General features: G+C 34.8%; 1 protein-coding gene across 1 annotated transcript in view; it reads right to left on the reverse strand.

The window, feature by feature from the left end:
- Positions 1 to 1,138: 1,138 nt before the first annotated feature.
- lama (phospholipase B domain containing lamina ancestor) overlaps positions 1,139 to 13,151 on the reverse strand; it is an 83,945-nt gene continuing 71,932 nt past the window's right edge. The window contains exons 10-11 of the mRNA XM_090368708.1: positions 7,449 to 7,608; positions 1,139 to 1,309 (exon numbers count right to left, since the gene is read on the reverse strand). Coding sequence (XP_090224834.1) covers positions 1,139 to 1,309; positions 7,449 to 7,608 — 331 coding nt within the window. The remainder of the gene's footprint in view (positions 1,310 to 7,448; positions 7,609 to 13,151) is intronic.

Genomic DNA, 13,151 nt, shown 5'->3' on the forward strand with positions numbered 1-13,151 from the left:
GAAAAAAAAAAAAAAGGCTGCAATTTGCTTTAAGGCGATATTCGCTTTACGGCGGTGATCTGGAAAACCTAATCCGCCATATTAGCAAGGTATGCATGTACTATGAAAAAAAAAAAAAATGTTAATTCGTCAGTCACCATAAGCAAAAGACGAAAATATTTTAAGGTTAGCAATACAGTACTGTAGTATTTTTCTTTATTTATTATTTTTACTTTTGCATCATTTTTAGGCCTATCACTATTGCACACTTAATAAATGATAGTGTAAATATGTTTTTAAGGTATGTCTTTAATATTAAAAAATAAAGTCTTTACATGGGATTTTAGCCCTCGTTATCTCATAAGTAGCCAACTTATGATAAGTAAAATAAGTTATTTAAAAGAATCGATACTGCCACCTCAGCTGGGAGAAGGTAGGCATTATTAGTGTAACCCTGGAAAAACAGTTGATAAAAGAAGCACCATAATGAGAAATACTAAGTGGTGCTTTAAATTCCCTCTTATAAAATACAAATGTAAGATGAGCTAGCCAAAGTGATTGAAATGAATTTATCTAGCTTACATGAAACAAACTAAACATAGAGCACCTCGCTGATAATAAAATGTTGGCTGCTTATGAAAGAATTAAAACCATGTGTAGCCGAGTGGTCATGAGCGGGAGTGCAGTAGCACACGCTCTTTGAGTAGACCGGGGTTCAAGCCCCTGACTGCTGAATACGGTCAATCTGCCAACCCACACTGGACCAGCATGGCAGATTATGGTCCATTTCCCTCAGCATGAATTGTTGAGGAGGCTTCCATCCTGCAGTGGGTTGATAATGGCTGCACTTTACTTTACTTTTATAAGGGCTTCATTATTTTCTACAGGCACAGAATATTAAAAAGTAATGAAACAGTTCCATTATTCATATAAAATATTTAAGAAAAATTTTCCTTATAAATATATAAATTTATGTTAGTCAACACAAAGATGTTTTCTCTGCACATAATAGTAACAAATATCGCTGGTATTTATAATTAAATACCTACCTAAAATTAACTGTTAACCAAAAAGTTTACAAACCAATTACTTTAAAAGTAAGCAATTTAAAGACAATCACAGAAAAATGAATCACCCAAACACGATAAAAAAAAAAAATTTAAAGCCATCTGTGGATTACAGGTTTGAACATCCACAAGTCTGGATGCCCCTCATGGGGAATATCTTTACCAAAGTCAGTCTTACTCCATTGAAATGGTGGAAGTGGATCATAAGTTGGTCCTCCAATAGCAACAAACTGCAACTTTTGAAAGAGGCTATAAGTAGTTAGCTAAAAATCAAAAGAGAAAAGAAATCTTAAGAGATAAGCATATTACTATTTATTTTATTTTTTTGCTGGTGCAGCAGAAGCTTGGGACTTCCTTGCATCAACTATATTGCTAACACTAATAACTTATCACTCTTATAATAATAATGGAAGATAATAAAATTAAATTCCACTTTATTGCAATTACATTTCAATTGTAGTCCATTTCTAAATTTTTTAATGTATCATTTATTCTTTCTAACTAAATCTCAAGTAGATTGCCTTAATTATTCATTGTATGACTCCTTCCATTTTAAAAGTGCTATTACGGCAATATATTTGCTCGGATATACCAGGCATTATAAAATAAGTTTCCCTATTCAGGAGACCCTAGTGTCAAAACGGTTAAAGTTAGCGCTGTGAAAATCGGTGGGTATGTCATTTAGGATATGGGGAAGCAATTTGTAGAAGAAAAAAAAATTTCTTCGAAGTTCTGATATTGAAATCTAATCCTAAGTTAAGTATTCCATCTCATGTTTACAGTGCCAATTTCTCCCCCGGTGGTGGAAATTTGAACTAATTTTTTTTTTCTTCTACAAATTGCTTCCCCATACCATAAATGACATACCCACCAATTTTCACAGAGCTATCTCTAACTGTTTTGACACTAGGTTCTCCTAAATAGGGAAACTTATTTTATAACCACCTGGTATATCATATCAGATGCCCAACTAATTGCTCTTTAAACTTAGTGAACTCAAAATATCTGTACTCCAATTCTGTAATTCGCTATCCCTTCCACCTACATATTCTACAGCTCACTTTATTTACTTGTTCCAGCATACCTTCACAAACAGCAAAGTGATTTCCCTTAATAATTTTAATATTCCTAACTTCAGCTAATTCCTTTTTCTAACTGATCTATCTTGCTGAGATAGTAGCAGTAGTAATTGAGGCATGTGATGGAAGAAAGCAAGCTTATGTAGCATCAGCCAAAAAAAAAAAAAAAAAAAAAACATTTCACACATCCATTCCCTCTAAAAATTTGTCCAGTTCCTCCTTGAATTTATTTAAGCTATCAACTTCCATGACAAATGGAAGTTTGTTCCAGCAATCAACTACCCACTGGCATGTTATCATCAGATGTCAAGGCATCTGATGATAACATGTTCTAACCATTTCCCTATCATTCTTTAATATCTTCCTTACCACCCTTCTCCAATTATAGCCTCCGTAGCCAGGTGGGAAGGAGCAGCAGTGCGTAGCACACGCTTCTTGATTAGACCGGGGTTCGAGCCCGTCACCACCAAATACGGATGATGCGGAAAGGTCAGGGAATGACCACCGCATATCCCGGAGCAATATGGCCTAAGCTGCTAATGCTCCTAAAAAAAAAAATAAACCAAAAAAAAAAAATCTCCAATTATACAATAAATGTTGCTTCTCCTCTGAATGATTCTTTCTTCTCCAATGGAGTTCTTTTCTCGTGGTCATTCTCAACTTCACATTGTTTGACATTAAATGATATGCTCTCTACAATTTCTATTCCTATTTTCCTTGGTCAGAAATATAGTTTAAGTCTCCTGATCTAAACCTGCTTTGATCACATCACCACAATCTTTGTCATAGAGATGTCACTTTGTTTTCTCTCATTCCACTTTGAATTTTTATACTTCATTTAACCCTTAAGTTCTGATTTACTTTTTGGCCTATATTAGCTCAGACCAAGTAGCCATTATGGGTAATACTGTTTATGCACAGTGCATGCTCAAGCAAAAACATCTGAAATTTAAAACTGGCCTGTAATACAAGCATGTAATTGTATTACTTGTATTACTTGCATGTAATACAAGTTTTAAAAAACTGAAAACTTGTATTACATGCAAATGGCAATTAAGCTTTCTAGTCCCTTGTTATAGCCATTGGTCTCAACTTCTATTCATCCTTACTGCTATCCTTTTTTGATAACTAGATACTGTTGTTTTATCTAAGGATAAAGCTAACCTACTAACTTACTCTGGCTCTTTCAATGATGACCTTGGCAAATCTCCTCATGCCATATTTAACAATACATCCCATTTAATGCATCCTTTTGTTTAACACAAATCTTCATTCCCCTGTTAGGAATGAAGTTCAATTCTTGAATGAAAGCTTTGTCATGCTACTGTTATTATTAAAAGAAACAACATGCACAGTAATACTTATATATGCTTTAAAACATAAGTTCAAATTTTTATATTCAGATAAATACAAGATCAGTTTATTTTTGAATAAGAATTTTCATTGTGGTACTAAAAACACTGTGAGCTATAAAGTAGCTATAAAGAACTAAATCACCATTACTAGTTTCTTCTTGCTTCTCAGTTTCATAAATAAGTGTATAATACAGGGTGTTTCAAGTAAAACCGGCCCCAGTCACTGGCAAAATAATTAGAGAAATCTAGACAGGAATAAAATGAGATAAACACAAAAACTCGGTCACAAGTAACTTTATTTATTCTCTCCAAATGTACACACAAACTGAAATGATTTGGCTAAAATTCATTCTTTGAACAACTTTGCGCGGAAGTTGTTCAAAGATGAATATAACACCAGTATGAGGTGGGCCAGTTTTAAGTGGAACACCCTGTACTTTCCCTTTAGAAACTAAAAGCTGCAATTTTCATACAATTTCATTAATAATTTCAATAATTTAATTTATTAATTATTAAAATTATTAATAATTAATAATGAAATTAATAATATTATTTTATGAAGCAAATAAGACTAAATACAGGGAGGTTTTTTGAGGCCTGTCCAAAGAGATAACTATACACTGTGGTATATCACTTATTGGTATTTTCATTCAGCCATCTCCAGTGATAAGAGGCAGCAGAAAGGTACTGTGAGATCATGCAATTCCATCTTGCTAATCTTGTTGCAATCACTTTGAAGTATCAAGCATGGATAATTGCAATAGAGCAGCTAGTATCTATATACAACTGTTATGTGCCATATAATTCTGTTAATAAGCATATGCAGGACTTCAGAAAGACATTTCCTGGTATCTGCATTCCATAAAAGAATATGATTCATAAATTAATAACTAAACTGAGAACCAAAGGCATAATATTGGACAGTAAACCAAAGTGAAACTGCTGTGTATTAACAGAAGTAAACTTTAATGAAGGTAAGGAGGCATAAATTATATTAATAAATAATTATAATAAAATATTAATAAATAATAGATGCCTGAATTAGTAAATAATAATAAATAATGAAAGTAATGGGCACTACTTTTGCTTAAAGTAAACTGACTGAAGAAGTACACTAAGTGATGCCTACTTTGTTTAAAGTAGGCATCACTTAGTGTATTTCTTTAGTCAGAGCTACTGCTGTAACTGCATGACGAAAAATGCTAACAATCAATATGCTGCTAGCTTGTAGCTGTCTCTTTGCATAATCCTCAAAATCAAACAATCAAATTTTAATAAATTCCACATTAATACACTGTGATCACTGCTTGACAAGATTCTTTTATTTGAATATTCTTAATATCTGATGGACCCTTATTGATAATCAGAATGATAATATTTCTTTCCCTTGTGGCTTGTCTAACAAGCTGATATAGAAAGTATTCGCCCAGCAAACCCAGAAATGTCCTGCTACTAGGAATGATCAACCCACAATCTGGAAAATTAAAGTCCCCATAATGAGATATTCTGATTTTCTAGCCTACTCTGTCTGTGATATTCACTGTATTCATCACAGCCATCTGGCCTGAAACACTCCCACTCTCACTTTTGTTTCTGCAATGTTTATATCATTAGACTGACTCAATATACTTGTAGTTATCGACTGGATATGTTTATCTTGAATCTATGTGCTTGGCAATTAAAGGCATTATCCCTGTTCCCCTTGTCATTTATATCCTTCTGTGCACATTATATTTACCATAATATAATTTTTTATCCAGTATATCAGAATGGTACCATATTTTCACAAGTATTATATCCTCATTTGTTGACTTATCTAATACATCTACTTCATTTAATTTATTAACTATACTTATAGCATTAGTATACATAAGGGTCTGTTCTGTCCCAGAGCCATGCTGAGGGTGAGGGAGAGGCGAACGAGGCTCTTGCCTCAGGTTAAAAGCTGAAAGGGGTGCCAAAGGAAAGATTAAATAATTGCCAATGTTTTCAATTTTATATTTTGATTATTCCAATTCATTTATCATCTTGCTTTTGCAAGATGAAAATCTCTGTCACACAACTGTATAGATATCGAGATCTGCACGCCAACACTATCTGGGGCGCCACCATGGTTGTCGCCCCACTGGTTGTCATTTTTATAACCTCAATTTTAATTTTTTATTTAAACATGTACCAGAAATGTATTTTAAATAAATCATATTTTTTTTATTTTATTTTTTTATAATATTTTAGGGGTAGGTGCAATTTTTCATTCTTGCCTCAGATACTAAAATGGCTCGGCATGGCCCTGGTCCGTCCTTTTATGTTTATTGGCATTCTAACATAGTCCAAGTAGCTGCTCATAAGAATGATTTCTCAATAAATTTTCCAGTTTGACACTGGGTTAGTTTTAGTGCTCTCCATACAACTGTTCAGTAATTCCTTATTACTTTATTACAGAAGTATGGCCAGTTCTAGTTCTCACTGTATTAGCATTATAAGAATCCCAAGTACGTCTTATACTTTCCAGTACCGATTTCCAGGTATATGCCCAATTGGACAAGTTGAAGCAGGTCAAGAATCTAATCTACTCTGCTTTTAACTGAATTGGGGAATACATTAACTGCCATTAATGTATTCTCCAAAGTTAAGAGTTAACTGAAAAACATTGCCCGAATGTCATCAGCAAATATTCTTTCAGATCTTCAATTCATGTGTATCCCAAATCAAAAAAAGCAGTCCCTTCTGTTAATAAGTATAGACAATGCTGAGAAAAATTTACCCCTTGAATCCTGCACAATCTCCCCAAGGTGGAAATAACTAATAGAGCTTAACTACAAACTCCCTCCTGTCATGCCTGCTTAAAATTCCATACATTTACATTAAACAGCCCTAACTTGTGTTTTTTTTTTTTTCAACATCATCTTACAACTTCAAACAAAAACCTCAGATTGTCTATTTTTAAGTCATTAGCACTTATGTGTATAACAATATTGCATTTTATTCTCTTTAAAGATGATAACTGTTCTATATCCTACAAGGTTATACGTTGGTTCTATTTTATCTATTCTTATTACACAACATGTTCCCTGTTTCTCTGGCAATTGAGTCACTAAGAATAAGACACATTCTGGGTATTAAGGAAGGAAACAGTAAAGGCAGAAGGTGTTGGTGTTTCTTTCCTTCCTTTCTTCCTGCAGCCAAAAGCACAAGAAAGCCTCCAGCATTCAGTTTGACACGAGTGCCTAATGGGTCCTCTGATTCAATTCCTTCCATAGCATTAACTTTTTCCTTCAGACAATCAACCTCTTCCACAAAATGTTGAGTTTATGCTTAATTTTCTCATTTTCCCTGCACCTAGGACTCAAAAAGAAATCATCTGTGCTACTACTGTGACCTCTAAGAGGCAACTTCAAATGCATGTGAGAGATGGTACAAAAAACCACAACTATGATTCACACTAGAATCATCTGCAGCAACTCCCCAGTTAGTTAGGCCATCTTGAGTCATAGTGTTCTCACCAGATCTAGTCTTCACCATAATTATGACTAAATTTCTAAGCTATTTATAAAACCAAGTGTAACTTCTGAAATATTTGCTGGGATTAAAAACTAAATCCAACTCTATAATCACCATTATGAAAACTATAAGATGAAATAAAATTTTGAATACAAATAAAATGAAAAAAAAAAAAAAAAAACCCACAATTTTCAAGTACTCATCCAGAGCTGAAAAATAAGTGCGGCCAATTAAGATTAAATTCTCTCTTTCTGATAAAGTGAACTGATTATAAAATTTAGTTTATATCAAAAAACAAATTTTTTTTAAACTAAATTACACTGAAAAGTGAAAAAGGACAGTATTTCATACTTTAAGGGTCTCCACAGATATTATACTGAGATGAATTGAAGCATAAGTGACAAAAAAATTTAACAAATGATGGATCACTAGATGAAATATATAAATCTGGAAGAAAAGAAATTTACCTTCATATCAGTGCCTCCATGTGGACGATGACCAAGAGAAGGAATTGGATATGTTCCATTAGCAGGATTCAGATCACATCGAGCAGAAATAGCATTTTCAGCACTATATGGAGGAGTGCAGTTACAGCGAGAAAGAGGGTCATTTTGATAGTCATTATACCTGTAATGTATATTTGTATAATGTTTGATGACACATATTTCATAATTTCTTTTGTGCATTTTGAAAAAAGTAAAATTTTGATGCACAAAAATATTTAAACGTGAATACCTTACATGTATGACATTAATATGATATTTAAAATGTCTTATCATATCTAATAAGCCAATCATATATCCAATCATTTTTAATAATGATGATGAGAACAAGAGATAATCAAATGAAAGTAAATCAACATCTTGTAAGAATAAATGTTATTGTGCAGAATTCTGAACATACAATTTTATTTTATTTTATTTATTTTTTTTTTTTTATGAAACCCCCAAACACGAGAGGTATAGATTCTATAATACTTAGTACGGTGCATGGGTTGAAGGCTGAGAAGATGAAAGAAGATATTTGTTGACATTAGACTTGACCCTCTGTAGATTGTAATTTTCAGGAAATACATATGAAGAAAGATTATTCCAGAAAACGAAAGTTGAATGAATAAACGAAGAAGAAGAAAAGTTGGTTCTGTGAGTTTGAAATTGGACAGTAAAAGGATGTTGACTGGTTGTGGCACATAATCTCACTGCTTTGGAAGAGTGGAGCAGAATTATAGAAGAACAGTGCCCATGGATATATCTATAGAAAAGGCTTGTAGCAGAAACAGAATGTCTATGAGACAGAGTGGAGAATCTCTGTTAGAGATGAGTCATTAATTAACCTAACTGCTCTCCTTTCGATGGAACCTAGAAGCCTGAGAAAGGTTTTGGGGGCACCGTCCCAGTTGTGGGAAAAATATTCCATGGTAGGGTGGATTTGCGATTTGTAGAGAGTGAGCAGCTGTTTGGAAGAAAAGCAGCACCGACAGTGAAAGAGAAAATCCAGTTTTTTAAATGCAGAGGAAGCAATATTGGTAACATGCTTATGCCAAGAGAGATTAGAAGTTACGGTAATCTGCAAAATAGAGATATATGATCTTGCCTAGAAATCAGAGTGTCATCAAAGATAAGCATAGGAGCAGAAGAATCCTTTTTGCGAGATATAAAACAGGACTGAGTTTTAGAAGGATTGAAATCAACTAAGTTATCTTTGCCTCAGTGGAGAATTACCTGGAGTTCAGCATTTAAGGAACTGGTAGTGGATATTCAAGAAATTGAAGCTGTTTGAGCAGGGCAAGGGAAGAAGGTCATTAATATACAAGAGGAAAAGAGTGGGAGAAAGAACTCAACCTTGGGGAACACTAGCATTAGTGGAAAAGTTAGAAGACAGAGCACCATCTACCATCACCCACAATGAGCAGTCAGAGAGAAAACTGGATACCCGATTACAAAAAATAGTTGGCAAACCATGAGATGGAAGCTTATTTAGAAGATCTTTATGCCTAACACAATCAAAAGCCTTTGAAATGTCAAGAACAACTGCTTGAGTTTCACTAAACTTTTCCATTGAATTAGTCCACAGATGGGTAACATAAGCCAGAATATCACCAGTGAAGTGACACCGATGGAATCTATTCTAGCGATTGTTGATCAGACGGAAGGTTTCTAGATAGTTTTAAGAGTTCGCAGTTAATTTAATTTCTCCATTACTTTAGAAAGAGTAGAAGTAATTGCAAATGGGATAACTGTATGGAAGGGATTTTTCACCCTTTTTAGGAACTGACTGGATATTCAAGCAGAAAGAAAAAACACCTTTTGAATAAGAAAGAGAAAAAAGGCAATGCAGAACAGTAGTAAGTTCAGGGGCACAGGTTTTGGAAACAAGTGGAGAAATACCATCAGGACCTAGAGCTTTCTTAGCATCAAGATTTGTCAAATTGCTTCTGACATCCTTTTGTCGGAAGATTACAGGAGGCATTGAATGAATGGAGCATACTGGAAATGGTGGGAGGTAGTTTAACAAGATCATTAATACACAAGTTGGAAGAAAAATAGAATGCTAGCAGGTCAGCTTTATCCTTGGCTGAAGTGGCAATAGAATCATCTGGTTTTGGCAGAGGTGGGAACAGAGATGGCAAAAGTTGCAACCAATAGCTTTGGCCAGAGACCAGAATGCTTGGCTACCATTTGGACAAGAAGAGAGTTTTCTACTCTTAGTCTGTTCGAAATCTAGAAATACATGGCACATTATATCCTCAAATATTAAAACTTAATTCCATAGTGACAGTTTAGTGTATATCACAGATAAATTTATCCATTATTAATCAAGTATATACCAGCAAAAGAGTAGCGTGATACAATTTGATTCCTATACTAACAGCAGAAGGAGCCAAATAACATGAGTTTTACTGAAGAATGCAAGCAATATATGCAGAGTACTATTTGTCCATGACTACGGTGATGAATCAAATGATTCAATGAAGAGTATTCCACCATGGAAGATTTAGCTTTACTGTAAAACAGATTTAACTAAATTGTAACTAAGTAGCCAGGCCAACAGCATAATGTTATTATACTGAATGAGAAACATCTTAATGAAATGGCACAAAGCAGCCATCAGGGAGACTCACCATCATCTCATACAAAATAAATATAGTGCAATTTCAATATAATGTGGGTGTCAGGCAACAACTTTAATAACATAATTTAATAACAACTTTAATAATAATGTTGAAACGTTATAGCCAAAAAAATTTTACCACTTTTTTAACATAAATACACTTTACATAGTAAATAAATACTTTATTTGCTAATGTTTTATGAGTACACAGACTAAAAGACAAAGAATTAAAGGTTATATCATTCTCTTTACATTCTACCAATACACAATGCTGTTATAGACTTACATTTTATGCATCCATTTTGAAATAGTCATGTAATTTAGTTTGCTGGAACTGATGACAGTGTTTCATCAGTACATAATTTTTGATAGTGGTCAGATGCAATAAATGAAGATGTTCACTGCACTGTTATGCTGACATTCTAACCATGCCACCACCTCATTAATAATATTTTCAAGCACTTTAATTTCTGGTGGTTTTTTCTTAACAGAAGTCATCCACATTATCTTCTGAGTCCTTCAAATAGGCCTCTGGGGTTGGGCATATTCATAATATAAATTTTAGTAGTTTACACCAACCTTGCATTGAAAAAATAAAACAAAAAACAAAAAAATTAATAATTTAATAAAATTAAACTGGTATTACTAATTTACAATAAATTACTATTTACAATAAGTATATAAAAAGTATATAAAAAGAAAGAGTACCATAAAATACAATAAAATATACAGAAATTAAAAGCGTTAAAATCTGAAGCTTTCGAAGGCTCTGCCTTCTTTCTCAACAGTACACTTTATTTTTGCAGTGCAATCTTAAATACCTGCAGATTCATGGCACATGTCACGTGATTCAATAACACATGCATTGTTCTCGTGCGTAAAGGAACCGGAAGTGGCTCGGGAGCGCGCCAAGTGAAATCGTTCATCCCCTCCAAGGATCACTGTCTCAAAGAGGGGATGAATCCGCATACCCATATCTCTATTAATGTTGCTCTCAATGGAACTAATCCGCAAGCTCTCGAGCCACTTGCTGTCCCAAAACCTATGCGCCCGGTCAATGATAGTAGCTTCGTCCGGGGAGATTTGATGTTACTTCTCCCAATAATGCTCCGCCACGGCTGATTTTGCATAATCTGCATTCCTTATTGTCTTCGTGTGCTCCCCCAGCCGATCCTTTAGATGCCGTTTTGTTTCCCCCACGTAACATTCCCCACAATCCAGGCACTTAATGCTATAAACGACCCCACTTACACTTTATTTTGGAATGGGATCTTTCACTTGTGACAACACTGTGTGCAACTTACGTCCTGACAATTGCACACAGCGTGTCTGATGATCCCATAATACACGGGCTATTCGCTCAGTTAGACCCGGATAATAGGGAATGTATGCGGTGGCTATTGGCGTAAATGTCTCACTTCTCTGTTCTCCTTTGATGTACTTATTTATGATCCTCTGGGGGTAGCCACACCTCAGGAGATCCGCCGTGACATGCTCAAACTCTTTCTTTCTATCCTCGGAGGTGCTACAATATGATTTAGCCCTATCTATTAGTGTTCTAATCACACTGTTCTTGTGATGGTTGGCCTGAGCTGAATTATAGTCTAACCCCGGGGGCTCACATCTGGTGAGTATGGGCTTGGCACACCCAGGGTCCTGAGCTGGATATCATCATTCTTCTCTTTCTTGGTGATTCCCTTCTACTTTTGACACTCTCTCTCTCTCTCTCTCTCTCTCTCTCTCTCTCAAGGTAACTCGGGAACTTTTTTTTTTTCCTGGTGCAGCATAAGCCTTAGGCTTCCTTGCATCATATTAATAATAATAATAATAATAATAATACTGACCTTTACACATAGGTTTCCTGTAGAACCTATGTCTAAAGGTCAGTATTGTGGGGAATGTTATGTTTTGTGGGGGAAACAAAACGGCGTCTAAAGGATCGTCTGGGGGGAGCACACGAAGGCGATAAGGAATGCAGATTATGCAAAATCAGCCGTGATGGAGCATTATTGGGAGAAGCAACATCAAATCTCCCTGGACGAAGCTACTATCATCGACCGGGCGCATAGGTTTTGAGACCGCAAGTGGCTCGAGAGCTTGCGGATTAGTTCCATTGGGAGCAACATTAATAGAGATAGGGGTATGCAGATTCATCCCCTCTTTGAGACAGTGATTCTTGGAGGGGATGAACGATTTCATTTGACGTGCTCCCGGGCCATTTCCAGTTCCGTTATGTATGAGAACAATGTGCGTGTTATTGAATCACGTGACATGTGCCGTGAACCTGTAGGTATTTAAGATTGCACTGCAAAAATAAAGCGTACTGTTGAGAAAGAAGGCAGAGCCTTCAAAAGCTTCAGATTTTAGCACTTTTAATTTCTGTATATTTTATTGTATTTTATGGTACTCTTTCTTTTTATATACTTATTGTAAATAGTAATTTATTGTAAATTAGTAATACCAGTTTAATTTTATTAAATTATTAATTTTTTTGTTTTTTGTTTTATTTTTTCAACGCGAGGTTGGTGTAAACTACTAAAATTTATATTATCTTCTGAGTCACTCCCTATGTCACTAGCCTTCTGTTTTTGATTATCTTCCCACTGTTCACAGAGGCTGAGATTTCTTTCTCAATCAGGTAATGTACAATTGGAACTTCTGCATCCATCTTAATCTAAGCGGCCAGTCATTTGTTCCAAAACTACTACCAAGTATGTTACAAACAGCCTTTGCTTCTTGTTCTAAAAATGCTACTAATTCAAGATTATTATTAGTGATTTCATCTTTTCCAATAAATTTTTTCCAGCACTTTTTAATTGCTGTTGAGACACTATTAATCCAATATTGTATGCAACGTCTTTCAGTGTTAATGTTTTCAAAAATTCTAGAACATGAATTTTTGCATTCACAACACCAGCAAGTAGCTCACCATGATAGTAGGCTTTGAAGGCTCGAATAATGCCTTGATCCATGGGCTGAATTAGTGCAGTTGTGCTCCTTGGCAGAAATGCAACTCTGATCATGACATCTTTTGATTTCAGGACATCAGCCAAAGGATG

The sequence above is a fragment of the Mastigoproctus giganteus genome, chromosome 1 (genome assembly GCF_048544385.1).
Source record: "Mastigoproctus giganteus isolate SK-2022 chromosome 1, ASM4854438v1, whole genome shotgun sequence".
NCBI lineage: Eukaryota > Metazoa > Arthropoda > Arachnida > Uropygi > Thelyphonidae > Mastigoproctus > Mastigoproctus giganteus.